The sequence below is a fragment of the Pocillopora damicornis genome, chromosome 2 (assembly GCF_964200805.1).
Source record: "Pocillopora damicornis chromosome 2, jaPocDami1.2, whole genome shotgun sequence".
Lineage (NCBI taxonomy): Eukaryota > Metazoa > Cnidaria > Anthozoa > Scleractinia > Pocilloporidae > Pocillopora > Pocillopora damicornis.
The window spans coordinates 35,811,319-35,834,116 of record NC_142671.1 but is presented as its reverse complement, the minus strand read 5'-3'; the positions used below and the strand labels follow the sequence as shown (position 1 = coordinate 35,834,116).

General features: G+C 38.2%; 3 protein-coding genes and 1 pseudogene across 4 annotated transcripts in view; 2 read left to right on the top strand and 2 right to left on the bottom strand.

The window, feature by feature from the left end:
- The window catches only part of LOC149051070 (uncharacterized), a 63,236-nt pseudogene that overhangs the window by 2,189 nt on the left and 38,249 nt on the right, over nucleotides 1-22,798 (top strand). The gene's annotated exons all lie outside the window — the stretch shown is intronic.
- Nucleotides 995-3,960, top strand: LOC149051082 (uncharacterized). Its single transcript, XM_089197490.1, has 2 exons — nucleotides 995-1,498; nucleotides 2,654-3,960. The coding sequence occupies exons 1-2, from the start codon at nucleotides 1,157-1,159 to the stop codon at nucleotides 3,566-3,568; spliced, it is 1,257 nt and encodes a 418-aa protein (XP_089053616.1). The 5' UTR covers nucleotides 995-1,156; the 3' UTR covers nucleotides 3,569-3,960.
- On the bottom strand, nucleotides 3,775-9,233 carry LOC149051081 (uncharacterized). The gene is made up of 6 exons (XM_089197500.1): nucleotides 7,785-9,233; nucleotides 6,984-7,176; nucleotides 6,348-6,486; nucleotides 6,023-6,124; nucleotides 4,684-4,853; nucleotides 3,775-4,160 (listed from the first exon to the last, which is right to left on the bottom strand). The coding sequence occupies exons 1-6, from the start codon at nucleotides 8,211-8,213 to the stop codon at nucleotides 3,952-3,954; spliced, it is 1,242 nt and encodes a 413-aa protein (XP_089053626.1). The 5' UTR covers nucleotides 8,214-9,233; the 3' UTR covers nucleotides 3,775-3,951.
- On the bottom strand, nucleotides 8,827-14,653 carry LOC113675349 (uncharacterized). Its single transcript, XM_089197827.1, has 8 exons — nucleotides 14,338-14,653; nucleotides 13,862-14,204; nucleotides 12,852-13,246; nucleotides 12,234-12,344; nucleotides 10,185-10,403; nucleotides 9,757-9,927; nucleotides 9,243-9,473; nucleotides 8,827-8,886 (listed from the first exon to the last, which is right to left on the bottom strand). The coding sequence occupies exons 3-8, from the start codon at nucleotides 13,143-13,145 to the stop codon at nucleotides 8,827-8,829; spliced, it is 1,086 nt and encodes a 361-aa protein (XP_089053953.1). The 5' UTR covers nucleotides 13,146-13,246; nucleotides 13,862-14,204; nucleotides 14,338-14,653.

The following is a 22,798-nucleotide window of genomic DNA, read 5'->3' as shown; positions in this document are numbered from 1 at the left end:
TGTTGGGTTTAGGTGAATGGTTTTCTGTTTTGATAAAAATGTGCACAGAATGGAATACAAAAAACTAATTAGTTATAAACAAAGCTTTCCAAACTATTTTGTGTTTTCCAAAATAGCGTTTTCCGCCAAAAATGGCTTATTTAGGAGTAAAATTAGTGTCCATTCCGCAAAAATACGTCGAATAACACCTTTTTTTTAAAGACCTAGAGGGAGGGTGACCTCAAAGTGGCACTATCTAGGCAGAAAGCAAGGAAATGTCTCATAAATGATAGCACCAGAAAGACTTCGATTTTCACGGAGGAAGGAAAAGGGTCGTTTCAAAAGGGCAAAACTTTGTTTAATTCCACGGACAGTTAAATGTCAAGGCATTTTACCCATACAAATATTCCATTTTCCACTGCATGGTCTGTTAAACATGGTGAAAGTGCCCAAAATTCTCTGAACGTTTAATATATGAACAATAAAGTCTATGATTTTAACACAATATATAAAAAATCCGATAACCTGGTTTATTTAAAATTCTGCATTGGATAACGTCAAATGCAGCAGAAATTCTGCGCGATGTAACGTCAAGCGCTGCAGAAATTCTGCTCGATGAAACGTCAAGTGCTGCAGAAATTCTGCACGATGAAACGTCAAGTGCTGCAGAAATTCTGCACGGTGTACTGAGGACAGTTGTATGGTGGCCCATTGTTATCATAGCATAATAAAAAAATAAAAGTAAAATTAAAAAAAAATAAAAGTAAAAGCAATCCAAAAAAAAAATTGAATTTAAAATAAAACATTAAAGAAAACAGGAGCTACTGAAGAAATTCAATAAAAAAAGTAAAGGAAGATTAAAAATTAAAAAATACATAAAAGTTAAAATTAAAGTGAAAAATAATTTAAAAAATAAATAAGATAAAAACCTTTAGTACAAATGCAAAATAATTTTAAGTTTACTATGATAATGCTGGGCCGAAAGGAACATCACGATATTTGTTTCCAAAATGAAATGTTCGAAAGCAGCCCATTGTTATCATAGCCTGCGACACGTAAGGTCAGTGGACTACTTTCAGAAGGGCTGCTCGCATTTCCTGATTGGTAACTCGTGCACGTGTGGGTTGTGGCTTGCACTTTTCTCGTTCAAACTACAGTAAAAAGTCCTTTTATCGAGATGAATAGACGACAACAAACGTGGAACCGTTTGCAAGATGAAATGAAGGCGAAGAGGAAGCGACCGGACCCTCGCGGAAAAGGCAAAAGCAAGAAATCTGGTTCCGCTCCGCACGAGTTAATCGTGCAACGTTTAGCATCTGAGCCAGACAACAAACAAACGTTTAGGCCAGTCCAACCAAGAGAGTTTGTGGCGTTTCCATACGAGGATCTTACGCTAGCAAACTTGAAGAAGGCTCTCGCTGACCATTACAGTTTGCCAGCAAGCCTATGTGATGTTCTTGTCACAAACAAGGGACACTCTTGTACCAGCATGGAACAAATCCCTCATAGAAAGGACAAGGTGAGTTCGCGTACGAAGCATTTAAGCTTACGTAAATAAACAATGGCGCAAAAATATTCTCGGGTAAAACTAGAGGTAAACTGTATTAAAGGACCAATGTCCGACTATATTCGCGCCTGACAAGGCCTCTCAACTATTAGGGACCGGTCATTATTTAGAGGGGGGGGGAGGGCTGGTGCAAAATTAGGTATGCCATGTTTCATTTTTCCTGACCCCCCCACTTCATGAAGCACATTTTTTTCTGACCTCCCCCCCCGATAGATATACAATCGCACGTACACACACACTTTTAGTACACCAACACATATAACTGTCTATTGGTACTTATTAAATGCATTATTCAGTAACTTTTTTCACATTCTGAACTGAGTAGCCCTCCTCCCAGAACCATTGAATACTTGCATAAATTTATATGGCCCCCCTTTTTTCCCTGCATAAAAATCGATGACCCACCCCCTATTTGTACCAGCCCCCCCCCCCCCCCCCTCTAAATGATGACCAGTCTCTTAGGGACAAAATTCAGATCCCCTCCAAAAGAGATTGGACTAGGAATGACTCCTGGTATTACTGACTCTCACTATCACGGACACTAAACAATGTCCCGAGGGTGTCTGTTGTAATGAGAGTTGACTGTATCTCTATATGTTTCTTTTGGGAAGAGGGCATGATATATTGACTTGTCACCATGTAAAAAAAAAACAACATATATAAGTTAGGTTGACATCAGGTTTTCTGTTCTTCACACAGGATTCAAATTCTTGAAGAGTTTGAATGAGAGGTCTGAACAAACTCTCCTTGGCTTAAGTTTTGAAAAATGTCAGTTATGACACTGTCACTACCCTCAGTCCTCCTCATGTTACTTCAAGTTTGTTGAAACTGTAATATTACCTTTGAAATGCATTTATTTAGACAGCGAATACCGGGTACATAAACTCTTTAGCTTAAATGTAAAAAAATTGCCAACAGGAAGGTAAAGGTCACTGATGTTTGGCAGTTTTGGGGCCTTGATGATAAGAATTTTCACATTTTATATTGTTATAATAGCATTACCAACTAGTTAACAGTGATAGTAGCATGAATTTCATATGTTAAATATGATGCCCAACCCAAATGAAATCTGATCGGTTTTGTTATTTTTATTTGACAAACATGTAGGTGTATCTGGTGCGGTTTGTAGTTGGCCAAGATTATGGGGAGGACTCCAATAGCTCTGACCCAACACATGTACATGAAGGTTTCTCGGATAACTCCTCATTCCAAAGAACAAGTTATGCATCATCAGCACCAGCGAGAAAGGCAGCTGCGCCAAAACCAAAAGCAGATTATGGAAGGTTCTCAGTGACAACCCAGTTTCCTCCATCCGTATCCATTGCCTCATTGCTGGATGCTGGGAAGCTCATCAAACCAGTCACCAAAAACAAGTGTCTCCTAACCTTTGAACAATTTGACATTGCCTCCAAAGAATGGACAGATGCAATGGAGGTAGAGTGTACAGTAGATTCAGAGAAGTTTTCCTCAGGTGGATTCCGTGATGCTTACCACTGCAAGCTAACTGGCAAATCTGCGGGCCAAAACATTTCAAATCGCTGGGTTATCAAAACGTACAACGAGAAGTCCAAAGAAGTAATTAGTACTCAATTAAAAACTAATATAGAGAGCCATTGTCGTAAGCAAGTACAACTGCATGAGGTAGCTAGGCACTTAACAAAGAAGTTCCAGTCACAGGCACCACAAGAAATGGGAAAGTGTTTTCAGTACAACCATGTATACTACACCACAATAGACGAGAAACCTGCGACAGTTGAGGAATTTGTTCCAGGCCTCTTTGCCAAACTGATTAATAATAATGGCAAGAAGGCCGATCTGCCTGAAGATGCAGATAAAGATTTGAAAGATTTGTTGGCCAAAGCAGAGTGCCTGGTTCACTATACCTATGAATCATCCAACCAACAACTCATGTTACTTGATATACAGGGATCTGGCTACTGTTTATATGATCCCGAAATAGCAACAAATGATATCATGGATGCCAGCAGCTTAGAATACTATTTCTGCTGTGGAAATTATTAATCCGTGGGCATCACATGCTTTCTCAATGAACATGAGTGCAATGCCTACTGTAAGATGATGGACCTAAGTCAGTAAGAGAATGGATTACTGGAGCATAATTCACGTTCCACCTTTTATCAAGATAGCAGCTCAGTGACTGCCTTTCAAGTGTTGTGTTGTTAGTTTAAACCTTACGTCATGCTTCTCACAGACCATTGGGAGGAGAACACGGCATGGAACAGTTCATTTAAGATAACAAATCTTTTTTATCACTGGCATTTTTTACAACATCCATGAATGTTACTAAGTCTGTAGTTCTTTGTGCTTGGACCATTTGTTGGACAATGTTTTTTACACATTTGAACTACCGGTATAAGGAAAAAAAGGTACAATAAAATGCACTTTTATGATGATGCTGATGGTGATGACTCTTTGTACTTCTCCTTTAAGAAAAGATAGGCATCTGCTGCCTCGGCTGGCTTCACCGCATCAATATTGGGAATAATTCGTTCACAGCTCTCTCTCACAGTTTTTGGTAAGTAGTCATCTCCAACTGACTTGACACCTGATAATGAAGCAACCTCATCCAGTGCTTCTAAAGTGACTTGCAAACCTATACAATACAGGAAATTGCACTTGATGAGCACTTGAACATTAACCCTTAATAACTTGTTAGTGAGTGGATCATCATGTCTGCCCTGAAAATATCTGTATTGGCCTCTCTCTCTCTATTGAAGTATAATATTGATGATTTAATCTCTCAAGCTGTCCATAAATTAATTTAACCATCCCCGCTTTTTACACATTGTTTCTCATTGAATTCATTGAATCGATACTTAGTGGTGGGTCATTAATTAAAAAAGGATTCGTACTGGTCCTGGAAAACCTGAAAAATCCTGGAATTTTATTTTCTTATTTTCAAGGACTGGCCAGGACTGGAAAGTCCTGGAAAAAGAACACTGGTCCTGGAAAGTTCTAGACATCTGTTAAACTCAGGAAATCATGTTTTCTTAAAACAATTTTTAAATTTTAAGATTTCTTCAGAAATGCAACACTTGGCTCTCTAAGACATGCTTTGTTGTGCAGTCTGCAAATATTATTCTAAAACATACAAATATTCAGTAAAATACCCTTACCACACTCATTTGCATTGTATTGCTCAGGGAACGAGTACAGGTGATATGGTATCCCTTTAGGCATCTGAGCATCCTTTTGGCTCCTTACTCTATGTGAATTCCACACAGTTTCCCTAAAGATATCCATTTCTTTCTGGATGACAGGAATAAAAATGAATGCCAATAGGTGCCTGTTTAAATGCAAAGACAGCATAGTAAGAATGCAGATCCATGATATTTAAATGTGGCAGGTGTTAACTACAAGTCACAGGCTATGTGTCAGGTCAATTAATAAAGAGAGGTGAAATCAGTATAACATCAAAATTATAAGCACTTGGAAATTAACTGCACATGTTTTCAGTTACCTTATTACATGAAGCTTCTGCAACATGTTAATTTTGAAAATTTCGCGATTTTTCGCAAAATGAAAAAGATGCAAAAAATAAGTGTTGCGAAAATTACATGACGTGAAAATTAAGTGAAACTTCATGTAAATAATCATAAAAAGGATGAGTTTATTACCACTGAGGTCATTACAAGTCTAAAAGCAAGCCAATAGTGGACTTCACGTTACTTTTGGTTTTCAAACTAATTCACACAACTTGGTTGGTGGAAATGTATAAATTTTTATCCTTTTATTCACGTCAATGGCTGGTTACATTAACTTTGTCAAGGAAAAATACCTTATTCCAGGGGCGGTGCATTACTCAAAATTAATAACTACTTAATAACTGCGTGTGAGGGCTTTGCTGTAAAATTCCAGACTGAGGGATAAAATTTTTGCTTTATGGACCGAGCCTCTGGGCGAGGTCCATAAATAGAAAATTTCAGCCCGAACTCTGGAATTTTACAGTAAAGCTTGAGCAAACAAGGTTATTAAGTTGTTTATTATATGGCTTCAGACGGGCAAAGCACGCCAAATAGAGAGAACTTCTAAATTGTTTTCATTTTTTGTCAGGATAATAAAATTCAGATAAGAAATCTTTAGAACTCATAGTTAAAGAAGACCAAGATACGTGTTTTGTTAAATTTCTTGCTTTTTTAATGAAGTTTCTTTCAGCGAAAGTCACAAAGTTAGCTAGGTTTTGTAAACGAAAACGGTGGTGGGAAAAATCTGTAATGCCCGTGGGCGTTTACCAGGAAAGTATGGACCGCTAATTAACCAATGAGAACGCGCGTACTATCGCAACCATATAATAAAGTGACTTAAAACACAAAATTTTCCAAAAAATTGCGAAATATTTGAACCTCAAAGTCACGAAATTAACGTGTCACGAAATATTCATGTAATAAGGTATGTAAAATGAATTAAATAGAACTGGTACTGTTCATGTAATGTATTTGAAAACATAGTTAATACCTGTCTGTTTGATCACTTGGATCATAGTGGCCTTGTTCCAGTAACATAGTGAGCTGCCTCTTGAAAAATCTTTCAAATCTATTGTGCAGGTCTCGCCACCATCTTTCTATCGGTGAAAAATGGTTCAAATCTGTGTTGATAATGCAATTCAAAAAGTAAACAATCAGTTATTACCCTTAAATGTATAGGTCAGAAAAAAGGTTTTTGGAATGTGAAGCACAGATTCCTGCATTTTCATCACCATCATTAAAATCTACATCAAAATTCAGAAAAGCCTAAGTGGGCACCAAACTGATGTTTTATTGTCGGAAAGTGTTTAGTTAACTGCCTTACCTTGTTATTTGTTGAAGGGCCATAAAAAACTGTATGTGCCTCCTCATCTTGCTCTTGCCTTAAAAAAGCGTGAATAGTAGCCATGTGCCCTGTCTCAGTTCCTTTATCCAGCCTCAGATATTTACTGATCACTTGAATGAAAAAAAGATAATAAAATAAGTAAATAAGTAAATAAATAAAGCTTAAAAAATCGTACATGTATGTAGAGCCCAGGGGGGGCTCTGGATATTTTGGGTAGGGGTGTGTCGCTGGGACTCTGAGACCCTTACCCTATACTAGATCATGTTTGAATTTTGCGACTCTCTTCTAGACTAGATGCGTAAAATTACCACCCTATTCCAGACTTGCTAGTCTCCAGGAACTTTATTTCTGTCACAGGAAGTTGCTTATACGGTAAATGATACCCTATTCCAGACCAAAATGCTCTGATTTTTAATACCCTATCCTAGACTAAACTGCTCAAAAACCCTACCCTTCACAGCAGCACATACCTATAAGCTTTATGTATGGGAGTACCCCTCCCCGGGATGTAGAGCTTAACCTTAGTTAACTATGGTTCAGCTTTGACTGTATCATGATCAGTCTGCAATTGCCATTGTATATATTTTGCATACAGGACCAATGTTACCTTTTGTTTTGTACAGATGATCCATGTACCAACGACCAATAAGCTTAGGGTCAGAGTTTGTGGTCCATAATTTCAGATACAAAATGTATCCACTAAAGGCATCTTGCAAGCCGTAAACAGCTAAAGGAAAAGTGCTATTCATGAAACCCATTAGCTTGTCGTGGCCATCCCCAGAATGAGTGTGATTAGGTCCCTGTATACAAGACAACATAATAAAATAACTACTATGACATGACACTATGACCATAAGCCTATTACAGAAGGGGGATCCTTGGCTGATCGGATTAGGGAAGTCCAGAAAATTTATGGGAACTCACCAAACTGAAAGACGAAAAGAAATGGGGAAGGGAAGCAGGTTTGCTTGTGTCCAAATCCACCATGTTTTGGATAATCAAAAAGACCTGGACCATCAGTCAAGTATTTGTACCTATAGGCAGGCATGCATAAGCAAGTTGAGATCAACATATATTATCACCAGAATGTCCTGATATGGATTTTGTTTGGCAATCTTTAAAAGGACAAGCAAGATAATGAGAGCTTTTAGCACACAGATACCCCAGTTACTTGCGTTGCCTTTAAAATGTCTTTTCCAGATGTCTAAAAACATGTTACACTAGATTGAAATTCATGATAAAAGCACAGGCAGATAAGTTGGATGGTTCGAGGTAGGTTGCCAGAACATGCCATTTGATCCCATATATTTACTCTACTTTGCAACGGCTTACTCTAAGGGATCAGGGGAAATGCTTCAATGAATTTTACATACTTGGGCACCTGCCACAAAAAGGTGGGAGAACTTACCAATGATGTGAACGTTCCAGTAGCTCCTCTTTGTCGTTTTTTTTGACCAACATTCCCTCGCCTAGTCAGTCCTTCGGGGTCCACCATACCCATAACATCATGGACCAGATTGCGAGGGACAGCCAATTTATGTTGCTCTCGTATTTTTCTCTGCATTGCTCGATACCCTAGATACTGCCCTGGACCCTCCATTTCCTCTTCGATTGCCTTCTTTACATCTTCAACGTTGGTTTCGTACCTAACGTATTTGATGCCGAAAAAACGTAATCTTCTGCTAAGTGTAGGCAGACTCCAGGCATACTCAGGGAAGTCCCGACTAGCAAAATCCAGTATCTCCTGCCTGGAATAGTTTCCTAACACATAGCGCTCAAGGTCGCTCTTCAGTTGCTCGTCACTCTCCCACTCTGAGCAACGAATGCGGACCGCCATTTTGAGAGAAGAGAAAGAGAGAGGAAGCTGGGAACTAGGTTGTCCACTGACCTTACGTGTCGCAGGCTATGATAACAATGGGCTGCTTTCGAACATTTCATTATGGAAACAAATATCGTGATGTTCCTTTCGGCCCAGCGTTATCATAGTAAACTTAAAATTATTTTGCATTTGTACTAAAGGTTTTTATCTTATTTATTTTTTAAATTATTTTTCACTTTAATTTTAACTTTTATGTATTTTTTAATTTTTAATCTTCCTTTACTTTTTTTTATTGAATTTCTTCAGTAGCTCCTGTTTTCTTTAATGTTTTATTTTAAATTCAATTTTTTTTTCTGGATTGCTTTTACTTTTATTTTTTTTTAATTTTACTTTTATTTTTTTATTATGCTATGATAACAATGGGCCACCATACAGTTGTTTAATTCTAGAAGTATCTTACCTTGTGCTGTAGTTGGAGGTTTATTTTAGACGTAAAAGTAGCCATGCTGTGCCAGAGTAGCGCCCTCTTTTAGCATTTTTTCTTTAAGATTTTTTACACCTTCAACCATTGTAAATAAAACAATGTTAAAGGATGTAAGCTTACAGAAATTAATGCGGGAAACAGTACTAATTACATCATCAGCATTATGTGAAGAGAAAAATATGAGTCGTAATAAGTAAATGCAAACAACTAAAAGTTATCCACAAAAAACAGGATTTGATTAGGATTGTAGTAAAATCCTGCATGTATTCGTTAAAGGCGATTTTTCCGTGCCGTTCTCAGCCTAACTGGAACGTAACATGATTTTTTATCATAAAAAATGAAGTAAATGTTCATATTAAGTTCATTTAACTTATCTTATAACATTTCCCGGTTAAAATGAAACTTTTCGGAAAATTAAAACAACAGAAGGCGACAAGAAACATAACGTCTTATGCTAACAAGGGCAATTAAAATAACAATGCCTCGTCACTTAATTCATTTCTTTCCAAGTCACTCGATAGTCGAACGGTAGCGGGAGAGTCTCACCGAGATTTTTATCTTACCTCGCACTGCTCCCCTGCTTCACCTATGGTTAAAAACGCTCCCTCGTAATGTGGCAACTTTGCCAGATCGCTTTGTTGTACGTCTAACAGGCTGTTGCTAAATACTACGAGCCCAAATGCTCCCATTTTTCCCTCTATGAGGTCGGCCGTCTCAATGACCTCTTCTGTTCGTATTCTTTTTAAACGTTGCAAGTATTTTTGGAATTCGTGAGTCTGTTCAAAGTCTTTTCCCTTCAGATAGTGAACGAATAACTCAGTATATCAACGAGGATTTGCTCCATGCATGGATTCTAAAACTGAATTATCGAAACGAAGGTTTTTTTCCTCAGGCGATGGAATTCATAACATCTAGAAATGAAGGAAATTTTATGGGGAAGTTGAAATATTTAACTTCAAAAGGGAAATCGCCACAGAAGGGCAATATGACATAATTTAATTACAGAGTAAACAGAAAAATTGTCAGTCAAATAAGTCACTGAGTCACTGAGGTACGTACTATTACATGTCAACTTACAGCAAACTGCAACAACTTTTCAGATGATACGGCGCTTTTAAATTCTTCAATAGCCTCTTCCCACGTGCTGACCTTGAAGAATTTAACGATGGCCTCCTGAACAGGTCTTAGAGATTTTACTTCGGAGGCAGCAAATTTCATTTCTTCCAAGCTTAACTCGCAAGTTGCCACCTAAAAACGATGAATAAAAACATGCGGAGATAATCAGCTTTCAAATGTTCACTATTTTTCTGAAAGTATGAAACCTCTCCTCAACCACAGGGCTCAAAAGAGAAAAGAAAAATCCAGGTAGATACACTCCTGATGATGATCGTGATGATCATGACGATAAGAAAATTGAACAATTGAATTAATAAATCATCTCATACAAATTTGAAGACAGGATACACTTGACAATGATTTAAAGGACAATGTTGCACATATCTCACCTTTTTTAGAAGAAACGTTTGGTCTTTTACGGACAACTTGCAGAGGGGTTTTAACTGCCACTGCCTGAGCACAGGTTTCCCTTTCTTAACTATGTCCGAGGCTTTAGCTTTCTGTCCTTTTAATTGGGCATTTTCATGCAAATCGTTTAAATTCCTAAAGTGAGTCCAACCCTCTCCTGACAGTTGTGCCATGGTAAAGATCTCACTTAGATTTCTTTTCTACAAGGCAACACACATTAATGTCAGATTAGTTTGCATCAACAGTCATAGCAATATCTCGCAGAGGTCATGGGTTCAAATCCCGTACGGGCAGGCCTTATTTCAACTACTAGTTCAGCAGTGTTCATAGCTGCGAGGATCTCTTATATTCGTTTCTTCACCGCAGTGCACGTATGTGATTTTCATATATCTACAATCATTAGAGAAATTGTCTTGGCGACTTAACACAACACTTTTCCTTAACCATCACGCTCAACATTCTTTGATGCATCTCAAACGTACATGTAGATTTCCCTCATGGTGAACTAGCTTGATGGGTTTGAGTTGTATATGATCAGTAGCACGCTTGTCACGTACAAATTGAAAAATCACGGATTTGCTTGAATCTTTTAAGAATTTCTCGGCGCACAATGATCAGATCTGCTTGAGACTTCCCACAATTGTTACACATGTGTTAAAAATGGTTTTGGACTAAACAGAATAAAGGATCTCTGAAAATATTGAATTGGAGCCGAATTGTAAAGTTAGCGACAAAAACATGGCGTCACGCGTAACATGCGTCGGCTTCACTATTCACTGTTTTCCTGTTTTTGCACACTGAAGCCTCGTATATAACCGTAAGACTTAACAGATAATGAAAATAGTTCCTTTTTAAGCAAAGTGGCAACCAAAATCCTGAAAATTTCAGCTAAATCTTTCTTAAAATCAACGAAAGTGTTCACCACTTGACGCATCACGCTTTAAAGCTTAGGAGAGACAGATAATTTTAAATTCATTTTGCGAGTCATAATTCCTGAGTTACAGAACAATTTAACCTCAAAATGCAATGCTCATAAGTTTATTTTCAATTTCTTTTCGTTTTTTTGTGTTTTTGTTGAAACGTTGTCGAGATATGAATTTTTTTCTGCGTCCGAAACAGCTGGCAAGCGCTGTGATCTGCCGCGCGATAGTACCAGTCAATGAATTTCCTAATCGTATTGTTTGCGACAAGTGCACTGGAGCATAAACAAAATGCTCAAATGACAAGCTAAATTTTGGTACCATACTCGATCGAATCCGTTAAAAGCCGACGAAAATATTAGCATTTAAGTTCATCCGAAACATTAGGTCTACAATTTTGATCCTCAGGAAGATACGCGATCGAATTTATAGCAAAAACAAGCGCGACGCTCTTGTCATTTTGACGGCTTTCTTTACTTCCAAATCATCCCAAAGTCTACTTAATCAATAAGGACTGTTTTATATTTCCTTATTAAGAAGTAAAATATTACATCAGGTGAGGAAATGAGCGGGAAACTTCCTAAGTACATACCGCATGTTTCAAGCATGCAGTCAAGTGCTGTTTTTGTTCGCAAGCACAAGGCCGTGAAATTAAATGCAAAGATTAAGGATTCTAGAGTTTCTAGGATTCAGATGTGGCGAGAAAAAAACATTTTCCTTGAAACACGGTATTTATGCATTAAAAAAAAAAAAAAAAAAAAAAGGGCGTGGCCGCATTGCATCATGGGTAATAGAAAATTTGCTTGAAATGCGTCCGAATCGACTGAAATGACATAATTTCAAGATAGGAACCAATTTCCTTCACTTTCTGACTTAATTCTAATAAGAATTGGTTCTTAAATAAATTTTTCAATTTTACCCCAATGTTACGCTTTTGTACATCAGAACTGTGCTACTGATCATATACAAGGAAACACGCTCGTATGCTTTTATTAAGAGTTTGCTGCCTGCTCTGCATTCACTGAGAGGAAATTTAAGTGTCAACTAATAACACCTGCAAGTCGGTGGATTACTTGTGAAAGTAACAAGTATATATTTTCACAATCTTACCGATTTTTTAAGCAGACTCGAACACTTCTCTCTCCACGCTTCAGGAGGGGTTGGTGGATCACCTGAATAGTCTTCCGCTGGCAGGAATAATTGGGTGCGACAAATCTCAACCTTGAATATTGGAATGGAAAACATTTTTAGTGACACATTTGTTAATAATCCAAACTACATAAAGTTCCCAATTCAACTGAAAATTAACTTGGAAAAAAGCAGCATCTGATTGCCAAACAGCTGGCAAAGAAACTGGAATGATTTTTTAAATGTACTCATGAATTCACATACAAAATTTTGAAAGCAAAGATATAAACAGAACAGACTAAACTTATAATTAAAGGGGTTAATTTCTTAAGAAACTACGGTGATACGTCGAAAGGAGAGTATGACAAGGCTATTGGTATTATCAACTGAGTTGATAACGTAAATTGGTCACCGTAAAGAGTTCCAAGCTGATGTATCAAGCGTTAGCCCTTCGTCAGAGCGAGAAATTCAAATTATATATTTATAATGATTGATAATAATTATAGTAATTTGAAAAAAAAAATCTAAAAATTCAAAAAACAAACTAAGAATTGTTTTCAACATTTGGCACATTTCACAATAGACAAATTTTGACCTTACTTCATTCCTGTACGTGAGCTCGTGACGAAATGCCCCAGTTTGATTGTGCATGGCTCCTAACCACAAGGCTTCTTCATCATTGAGCCCAACATATATCCTGGCCACCCTTCCGCTGTAGTTGGCGTCGTGAGGAAATTTCTCACGAAGATGTTTCGTAGCCAAGACAACATGAGTTCCACCGAGAACTTCATATTTATATTCATTTATCTTTTCCAACTCAAACTGGTCTTTCTTGGTAATTCCTTTTGCCAAGACAAACAGCGCTTCATAATTCCCAGAGGGTTGCTCACTCATGTTTTTAATCAACTGCTCAAGGAAGGCGGTGTCTACTTCTCTTATCTGTCTTTTCTTTGGAGGGAGGATTAAATTGTCGATGGAAATTAAATGTGCCTTATCTGGAAATAAAAAAAGAACGACAATGATAATACTATTGATCATTATGTTACAACGATGCTACCACTTCCACTAATGATAATAATAATAATAATAATAATAATAATGATAGTGGTTGTATCAAAGATAACAATAATAAGAGTAATAATAAATAATGATGATAATAATATTAATAAAGATAATGATAGCAATAATCCAACAAAAATGGCAACATCAACACTTAAAAAAAAAAAAAAAAGGAAAAATAACTCAAAGAACAAATACCTGTCTATGTAAACCTTCGAGCGAAAAATTTAAGACTTTACCCTATTTTAATCTGATGATGTGCATGGTATTACTCTGGTATGATATTGATTTTACAGGCCTTTTTGTGAATGGTAAGCGGTTGCAGATTTTTCAACCGCATGTAAGTCTCACATAAAAAAGCTATATGCATCCTATTTTGACCACATTCATCAGTTAACTCTATTGAGCTTACAATGAAAATCAGGATTGCATGGTTTGCAGTCTATCAGGTAGCCAGAAATTCTTGATACAAATGCTTCACTTATTATTCTTTCTCGATCCAAAGCAGGTAACATTTGATAACATGCCTGTTATTACTAAATCTTACTTACTATCTAGTTGACATTCGTTGCACCTCTTCTGTATACTTTTCCTATAACTTCCTTCCTCCCTATTGTGTCCCGATCGCTTGCTTGATTGTGAAGTAACGTCACAGAAGAGAGGAGTTAAAGACTGAGAAAGCTCAACGTTTGTATGCGGCCGTTGTTCTGCATGGGAAGGGTCATGATCCACTTCAAGTTCCTCCAAACTCTTTTTGATCCCGTTAGCGAGTTCGTCGGCCGTTTTGGTCACAATTTTCTTAAATGAGTCGTCACTTGCAAACCTATTAAAATACCGTGGGTTCACAGATCCAAACCGATACGCGCCCCGTGAATTTATTGGAGTGAATTCGAGCTGAAAGAAGAATTGTTGATAGATTTTAGGCTTACAGTGAATTGATACATCAGTAATTTAGCCATAACCTGGATTGAATGGGAATTTAGAGTCCAATGTCAGCAATAAATGTATACTGTATACTTTAAATCACCTTGAGTTTCTTCTTGGGAGGTGATGCTCCAGATTCTTCAGCAACAGAACCTGATGAGTCTTGGTATGATTCGGCTCCGATTATGTTTAAGAAATTTTCCACTCATTTTCCTCCTCTGTATAAATACGCGGCTCCCGAATTCACTTTAATGTACCACAGTTTCGCTTCATTACTGCGCTTATCTTTTGGAGGCATCTTAAGTAGAAGGTTAGTTTACGACCAAGGCTGATCAGTTCTGGGATACACTCCTGAAGACCTTAAGACCTGAAGACCTAAAGACCTCTTATCGCGAATCATCATTGCCTTTTTTTATACTAATGAGGGAACAATAATAGCAGTGATGAAAAGAGTCGCGATGAACTGCATTTCCGTCAAAGCTTTTTACACCTTCAGAATAAATTAAAAAGGTGACATTTTCCTGTGAGAACCAGTCGACGCAACTTAAAAGCTGCCTTGACACTTCCTGTTGTTTTTGTGGGCTTATACTATTTTGCGAAACGAAACGAAACGAAACGAAACGAAATCAGGTGAGATAGAACAAAACTAAAAGAAAAATGCAGATATAATTTCTAACAAGGTAAAGAAAACTTTCACAAGGAATTTGGAGTAATCGTTCATTAACAAGAAGGATTTTTATTCATTTCGCAAAATAGTAATTTTAGGAGCGTTACTATTTTGCGAAATGGAATTTTTCACCCTGCGGTGACAACGTGACCTCTTTCATGTCGCGAAAATACATTTAAACATTACAAATTAATATATCAACGAAGATTTTGGCCTCCTCTTATTTCTTAAACCGTATTAAAATGTATTTCGCAAAATAGTAATTTTAGGAGAGTTACTATTTTGCGAAATGGACAATTTTTACCCAGCGGTGACTAACGTAACCTCTTTTATGTCATAAAAAAATACATTTAAACATTAAAAATTAGTATATCAACGAAGATTTTGGCCTCTTCTTATTTCTTAAACCGTATTAAAATGTATTTCGCAAAATAGTAATTTTAGGAGAGTTACTATTTTGCGAAATGGACTATTTTCACCCTGCGGTGACAACGTGACCTCTTTCACGTCACGAAAATACATTTAAACATTACAAATTAGTATATCACCGAACATTTTGGCCTCCTCTCATTTCTTAAACCGTACTAAAATATATTTCGCAAAATAGTAATTTTAGGAGAGTTGCTATTTTGCGTGACCTCTTTCATGTCACGAAAATACATTTAAACATTACATTATAGTATATTCTCAAAGATCTTGGTCACCTCCTCTTTAATGTAGTAATTTCTAAACTAATTGAATGTAGTAATTCCGAAAAATGTTTATTTTGCGAAATGGATTATTTACACTCGGCGGCCGGGAACTCGAGAATAAGGGCGAAGGGATTGTTGCAGATTCCCTTGAACTGCACAATGTTTGGATGTTTCAACTCTTGAATGATTCTTGCTTCCTTTAGAAACGTTTCCTTATCCAATATGTCCTCGCCGAGCAATTTCTTAACGACGACTTTCTCCGCAGCGGCCGATTTCCCACCCGCATCAGGAACAGTCTGCCAGTTAGCAAAGAACACAGCACCATAAGCGCCCTTACCAATGATTTCCTTGTTTGTCAAACACTTGAAATCATGAACTGGAAGACCTGAACAGTCGATGGTCTTGGGCTTAAGAACAGGAAATTTAAAAGCCATAATCTTGCCTGATTTAGCAGCACACAAAGCGAGCACAAAGCAAACTTCTTAGAGCACGTGGAACTTGCGCAAATGCGAAACACGATCTCTTGCTCGTAAGGAAGAGGTGTGCGACGGGGGTGTAATCAGAAGCGCGTAACTTTTCCATGTATATTATTTTTATTAAAAATTTTGAAGCAAAGTGACTGTATTACTTGTGATTATAAAACTGCTGGACGACTATTTCGGCATGGATATGCTTCTGTTCTCTATACGAGACGGAGAGTCTAAACGTGTTTAGCCGCCACTGGAAAACTGTCATGTTGGTTTTGCACCGAAACAGTGCACACCCTTCAAAACGCACGAAATGGAGTCTTTCAAATCTCCCAGGAGAACATGCCAACTTCCCCCTAGAATAGCTCCGTCGCTAGTAAAAACAGCTTTTACCTCTTACTTTCCGCTCCCTCCCATGTCATTAATTGGACACAACCTCGGTTTGGGCCTTCAGCGGGGCTCTCTTGACTTGGTTTCGGCGTCACGCAATACGGTACTACACAGTTGTCGATTTTGATTAAATGAACCTGTTAGCCCAAACCTCTTGTTGCATGTTTATTGAGATGAAGTTATTAATTGGCTCTTACTTAATCATTTGAAGCTGAGGAAAGGAAAACACCGCCTTGTTGCTTGGCAGTGAAGAAGTACAGATCACAGCTAATTAAAACACTTACGTACAAGGAAAGGTGAGACCTGTAAACCCCATCTGTCACGAGTCAGTTTTCTCAGGCGGCATTTAAATCATCTATGGTCCATTTTGCAAAACAGTAATTCTTCCAAAATTACTGCCTCACGAAATAAACTTAGAAGACGTTTATATAGGTGAAGATAGCTTAGACCTTTTGAGATTTGATAGTGCTTTAAATTGAAACTTACCGAAAACCTATTGTATGACACGAGAATAACAACATCGTTACCGCTGAGTGAAAATAGCTTAGCTATTCCGCAAAACAGTAATTTTTCAGACATTACTACTTTGAGAAATTAATTATATCTGGATAGAGAAAGAGGAGGTGACCGAACCCTTCGAGAATATACTATAATGAAATGTTTAAGCGTATTTTTGTGACCCGAAAAGAAAGTTATTGAGGGGTAAAAATAGTCCATTTCGCAAAATAGTAAATCTCCTAAAATTACTATTTTGCGAAATTAATTTTGAAACGGTTTAAGAAATAAGAGGCGGCCAAGATGTTCGGTGATATACTAATTTGCAATGTTTAAATGTATTTTTGTGACATGAAAAAGGTCACGTTGTCACCGCAGGGGTAAAAATAGTAAATTTCGCAAAATAGCAACTCTCCTAAAATTACTATTTTGCGAAATATATTTTGATACGGTTTAAGAAATAACAGGAGACCAAAATGTTCGGTGATATACTAATTTGTAATGTTTAAATGTATTTTTGTGACATGAAAGAGGTCACGTTGTCACCGCAGGGTGAAAATAGTCCATTTCGCAAAATAGTAACTCTCCTAAAATTACTATGTTGCGAAATACATTTTAATACGGTTTAAGAAATAAGAGGAGGCCAAAATGTTCGTTGATATACTAATTTGTAATGTTTAAATGTATTTTGTGACGTGAAAGAGGTCACGTTGTCACCGCGGGGTGAAAATAGTCCATTTCGCAAAATAGTAACTCTCCTAAAATTACTATTTTGCGAAATACATTTTAATACGGTTTAAGAAATAAGAGGAGGCCAAAATCTTCGTTGATATACTAATTTGTAATGTTTAGATGTATTCTCGTGACATGAAAGAGGTCACGTTGTCACCGCAGGGGTGAAAATGGTCCATTTCGCAAAATAGTAACTCTCCTAAAATTACTATTTTGCGAAATATATTTTAATACGGTTTAAGAAATAAGAGGAGGCCAAAATGTTCGTTGATATACTAATTTGTAATGTTTAAATGTATTTTCGCGACATGAAAGAGGTCACGTTGTCACCGCAGGGTGAAAATAGTCCATTTCGCAAAATAGTAACTCTCCTAAAATTGCTGTTTTGCGAAATGAATAAAAATCCTTCTTGCTAATGAACGATTACTCCAAAATCATTGTGAAAGTTATCTTAACCTTATTAGAAAATATATATATGTTATTTGCCGGCTGGGAGGTCCGTATGGTGAAAAACTGTGACCGAGGTCTTGAAAATACTGCCCGAGGCCGTAGGCCGAGGGCAGCATTTTCAAGACCGAGGTCACAGTTTTTCACCATACGGACCGACCCTTAGCCGGTAAATAACATATATTTATTGCTTTTAAACTTGACGAATTCTTTCCGAAAGAACCCGAATGATTTATGGCCGTAAATACAGCAAGATCTTCCATAAACTGAAAAATTTTTGAGTAGGTAAATGGTAGTTAAAATAGAGGTGATGCAAATGTAAGAGAGATGCCTCAGCGAAACATTTTCATTTCCGTAACGATAAAGGTGATTTAAAAGGCTTCCAAACAAACTTTGAAACATTATTTTTACAAGTATCTGTCACAATCTGACACCTGTCAATTAGAGAGCGCGCAAGAAAAAGAAAAGCGAAGGAACATTTGAAAACCAACAGAACTAGTTTGGCAAGGACTGTCACGACAATGTTTTCTTCAAAATTAGTTAATGATCTAACGGAAAGTATTATTCACTCTCATCGACGATTCATTCATGTACGAAGATTTACCTCTGTTCATTAAGTAAACGGCGAGGAAATCAATTGTGAGTAAATTCAATCTTTTTATTTTGAAGTTGTGAGAGTTTGCTCGTTTGTTTGCTATAATGGCGTGTTTAACTCTGATCTTTCCTTCACAAAAACTAAATTCGAACGGCACACTCTAACGAGACACAAGGGAATTTAATGCAGCCTTTTCTCAATTCCTTCAATTTCTGTTGTGCAATTTAAGGTACAAATGAACGGAATTGGAAAGACTCACCAGGAGCGTATATTTGTTGTAGAACTTAAATTAAAACTTCGCTCCCTTTTTTTTTTTACTATGAACAAATTGCTCGAGAAAATTCAGATATTAAATGAATGAAAGTTCCATCGTTCAGTTTAACTGTAACCAAATACCTCACGTTTCGACTTTCTGGGTACTTTTTGTGAACGATTAAAATTAATTGCAGACGGTTTTTAGGCCGCTTGTCAACCAACGTAATGACACTATTGTTTATACAAATTCATTCTGAAACCAATATTTTTCTGTCAACCAAAGTGATTTGATAGAGAGAAAAGAGAGGATTCATAAGTTATTATCGGCTTGAGGTAGTGACCGACGTGTTTGCTTAAAAATACTGCCCAGCCGGAAAACGAGGTATATTTATGAAAAATGACAATGAAAGTTGGGATGTACTCGGCGACTCACGAAAGCGTTACCGTGGCCCGTGGGCAGAGATAGGAAAATACTGACCGGGTAAAGAACCAATCAGATTGCAAGATTCGTTACCGCGCCCTCTAAAAAAACAATAAATCTGCATTATTCCTTTTGTTTTATTTCATCTGACCCGATTTCGTTTCGTTTCGTTTCGTTTCGTTTCGTTTCGCAAAATAGTATAAGCCGTTTTTGTGTTATAACTGTGAGGCCTTGTCCACGCTATGCCTTTTAAATTTTGGTATTAAATCGTCGTTTCCTTCCAATCGTGGGAACAGTTAATTTTGTTTTCGCCCACAGTCCAACGATCTCTGGCGGTATCATCGGGCATATATACATAACTAGGTCTGAATCAAACAAAAACCGCGGGCGTTTTGAAAATGGCTCCATGTTCGGTTAATACTTGATCAACTTATGTGCACGGTATGCCAGTCAGAGATTTGAAGTAGCGATTTGAAATTTATCCACTATAAAAAAGTGGATACCACAGTGTTTAAAGGGGAAAAATTCGCTGAAGATTCCATCTTTGACATCAAAACCCATGACAAGCCGTTCGAGACCTCCCAATTCGTGCCACCCATTAGGCGAAAAATATGTTCTCACTAAGGCGAAGGAATTGTTAGAATACATGCCCGGATATTCCGAGCACCCACACTTAAGTTACTTAACACTTGATTTCCTTTGTAGTGAATGCCTGAAATGATTATCGTTCCGTTCTAATTACGCCTATCTGAAAACCTGTATATGATGTGATTCACTGTGAGAAATAAATCAGTTGTTACTCCTAGCATTGGTTGATGTGCCATTTTGTGTAACTACTATGGCGACATCGAACTCTTGGAACCTAACAGGTTATGGGCCCAGGAGAACACTCCTGTTTGACGGGGATGACAGTAAATACGAGCTATGGGAGGTAAAGTTTTTGGGATACATGCGCCTTCAGAAGCTGTACAATGTGGTCGTTCCCCCAGAAAGCGAAACGACAGCCCCCAGTGCTGAAAAGAAAGCGCATGCCTTCGCCGAACTTGTTCAGTGTTTGGACGACAGAAGCTTGTCCCTCGTCATAAGGGAAGCCAACAACGATGGGAGGAAAGCTTTGCACGTGTTGCGAGAGCACTACCAAGGGAAAGGAAAGCCCAGAATCATTGCCCTCTACACAGAGCTGACTTCGCTTCATATGAATGACGGAGAGACCACCACGGACTACATTATTAGGGCGGAGACCGCGGCAACTGCTCTGAAGGCAGCGGGGGAGGTGATCAGCGATAGCTTACTGGTAGCTATGGCACTAAAAGGTCTTCCTAGCAGCTACAGGGCTTTTGCTACTGTAGTTATGCAGAGAGAAAAGCAAATGACCTTTGCTGAGTTTAAGACAGCCCTTCGAAGCCATGAGGAAAACGAGCGATGTTGCCGTAGTGAAAACGACGGTGTTATGCTGGCTAACGCGTCCAAGGCGCTCCCAGCGAAGTTCCAAGGCAACTGTTATAAATGTGGCAAAAAGGGGCACAAAACTGTAAACTGTTACTCCCATAAAGTAGTGGATAAATGGTGCCAACAATGCCGGACCAAGTCCCACAACACTAAAGAGTGCCGAGTACGGAAGACCGATGCAGCGAAAACAGCCGCGGAACCCCAAAGAACGAGGGAAATATCACAGAACATGGACTCCGTTGAACATTATTTTACTTTCACCGTTAAAGACCAAAGTGGTCTAGGTAAGAAACAGCAAAATAGTTTACTTTTCGATTCGGGAGCTACTAGTCATATAGTAACTGAGGAATCTAAGTTTTTAAAGTTTGACTTAGACTTTAAAGCAAAGGATCATGTTGTTGAGCTCGCCGATGGAAGTAAGGCTAACGTAGTTTTGGGGAGGGGAGAAGCTAAGGTTAAGTTATATGACATTAACGGTAATTTGCATGATGTTATCCTTAACAACGCTCTGTATATCCCGTCCTACACTCAGAATATTTTTTCTGTTTCCGCGGCGGTAGAAAGAGGGGCGAGCATAAATCTTAACAGGAAAGAAAAATATTTCAAAGCACCGGATGGCACAAAGTTCGAGATCGAGCAAAAGGGACGGTTGTACTATTTGAATAGCATTTCATCCTCCCACAACAATGCAAGCTCTTTGATGGAGTGGCATAAAATTATGGGCCATTGTAATTTTCAGGATTTACGAAAATTATCTAATGTTGTTGACGGCATGAGAATCAAGGATGACAAAATATGCGAGTGTGCGGTTTGCACGCAAGGTAAAATGTGTCAATTTCGGAACCGGAAACCCGATGAAAGAGCTAAAGCAGCATTAAATTTTGTCCACTGTGATCTGGCTGGTCCAATCAGTCCGGAGGCCAGAGATGGTTTCAAGTATACATTATGTTTCGTGGATGACTATACTGGAATCATTATGGTTTATTTTCTTAAGCAGAAAAGTGACACAGTAGAGGCCACAAAGAAATTCCTGGCTGACACAGCCCCGTATGGTAAGATAAAGCGCATTAGGAGCAACAACGGAGGCGAATTTTCGAACAAAGCGTTCCGATCATTATTGCGCGAAAACACCATAAAACACGAGACATCCTGCCCCTACTCACCGCATCAAAATGGATCGGCGGAACGGGCATGGCGCAGTCTCTTTGAAATGGCCAGATGCCTTTTGTTAGAATCAAAATTGCCAAAACAATTTTGGACATACGCGCTAATGACTTCCGCCCATATCAGAAATCGATGTTTCAACGCGAGATTAGGCAAAACTCCCTACGAAGCGCTTGTAGGCAACAGACCGGATATTAGCCACATGCAAGTTTTTGGCTCCACTTGCTATGCTTATGTTCAAAATGCAAAGAAGCTAGAAGCGCGTAGCAAGAAAGGTATCTTTGTAGGCTATGACAAGGAAAGTCCATCTTACCTAGTGTATTTCCCGGAATCAAACAAAATTGAGCGGGTAAGATGTGTCAAATTTTTCCGAACTGACAACTCGCCACATTTTGATGAGGACGCTCTACGACCAGCTGTTGACCCGACGAAACTGACAGAGGGGGAACATGATGAAGTGACTAGTAACTCAACTGAGACAGAGAGCCAGAGCCCCGGTGAGCAATCTGATAACGGTGAAAATGACAAACGCTACCCCCCACGAACCCGTAACAAACCCCAACACTTAGAAGACTATGTTTTAGACACTGACTCAGACGATGATATTAACGTCACAGTAGATTACTGTTATAGAGTTTCAAACATCCCGACAAGTTACGAAGAAGCCATAAACTCTATCGAGGGGTTGAAATGGCAAAAGGCCATGAGCGACGAAATGACTGCAATTCGAGACAATGACACTTTCGAATTGGTCACGCCACCTGCGGGTAGAAAAATTGTCGGTGGCCGC

Excerpts from the sequence above, each read along its gene's own strand:
- LOC149051081 (XM_089197500.1), bottom strand. The coding sequence starts at position 8,213 with ATGGCGGTCCGCATTCGTTGCTCAGAGTGGGAGAGTGACGAGCAACTG. Across the intron at positions 6,487-6,983 it reads TCATCTGTACAAAACAAAAG|TGATCAGTAAATATCTGAGG; the intron begins GTAACATTGGTC and ends TTTTCATTCAAG. Across the intron at positions 4,854-6,022 it reads CCAAGTGATCAAACAGACAG|GCACCTATTGGCATTCATTT; the intron begins GTATTAACTATG and ends GCATTTAAACAG.
- LOC149051082 (XM_089197490.1), top strand. The coding sequence starts at position 1,157 with ATGAATAGACGACAACAAACGTGGAACCGTTTGCAAGATGAAATGAAG. Across the intron at positions 1,499-2,653 it reads TCCCTCATAGAAAGGACAAG|GTGTATCTGGTGCGGTTTGT; the intron begins GTGAGTTCGCGT and ends ACAAACATGTAG.
- LOC113675349 (XM_089197827.1), bottom strand. The coding sequence starts at position 13,145 with ATGAGTGAGCAACCCTCTGGGAATTATGAAGCGCTGTTTGTCTTGGCA. Across the intron at positions 9,928-10,184 it reads AAACGTTTCTTCTAAAAAAG|GTGGCAACTTGCGAGTTAAG; the intron begins GTGAGATATGTG and ends CATCGTTTTTAG. Across the intron at positions 8,887-9,242 it reads AAGCAGGGGAGCAGTGCGAG|TTGTTTGCATTTACTTATTA; the intron begins GTAAGATAAAAA and ends GATAACTTTTAG.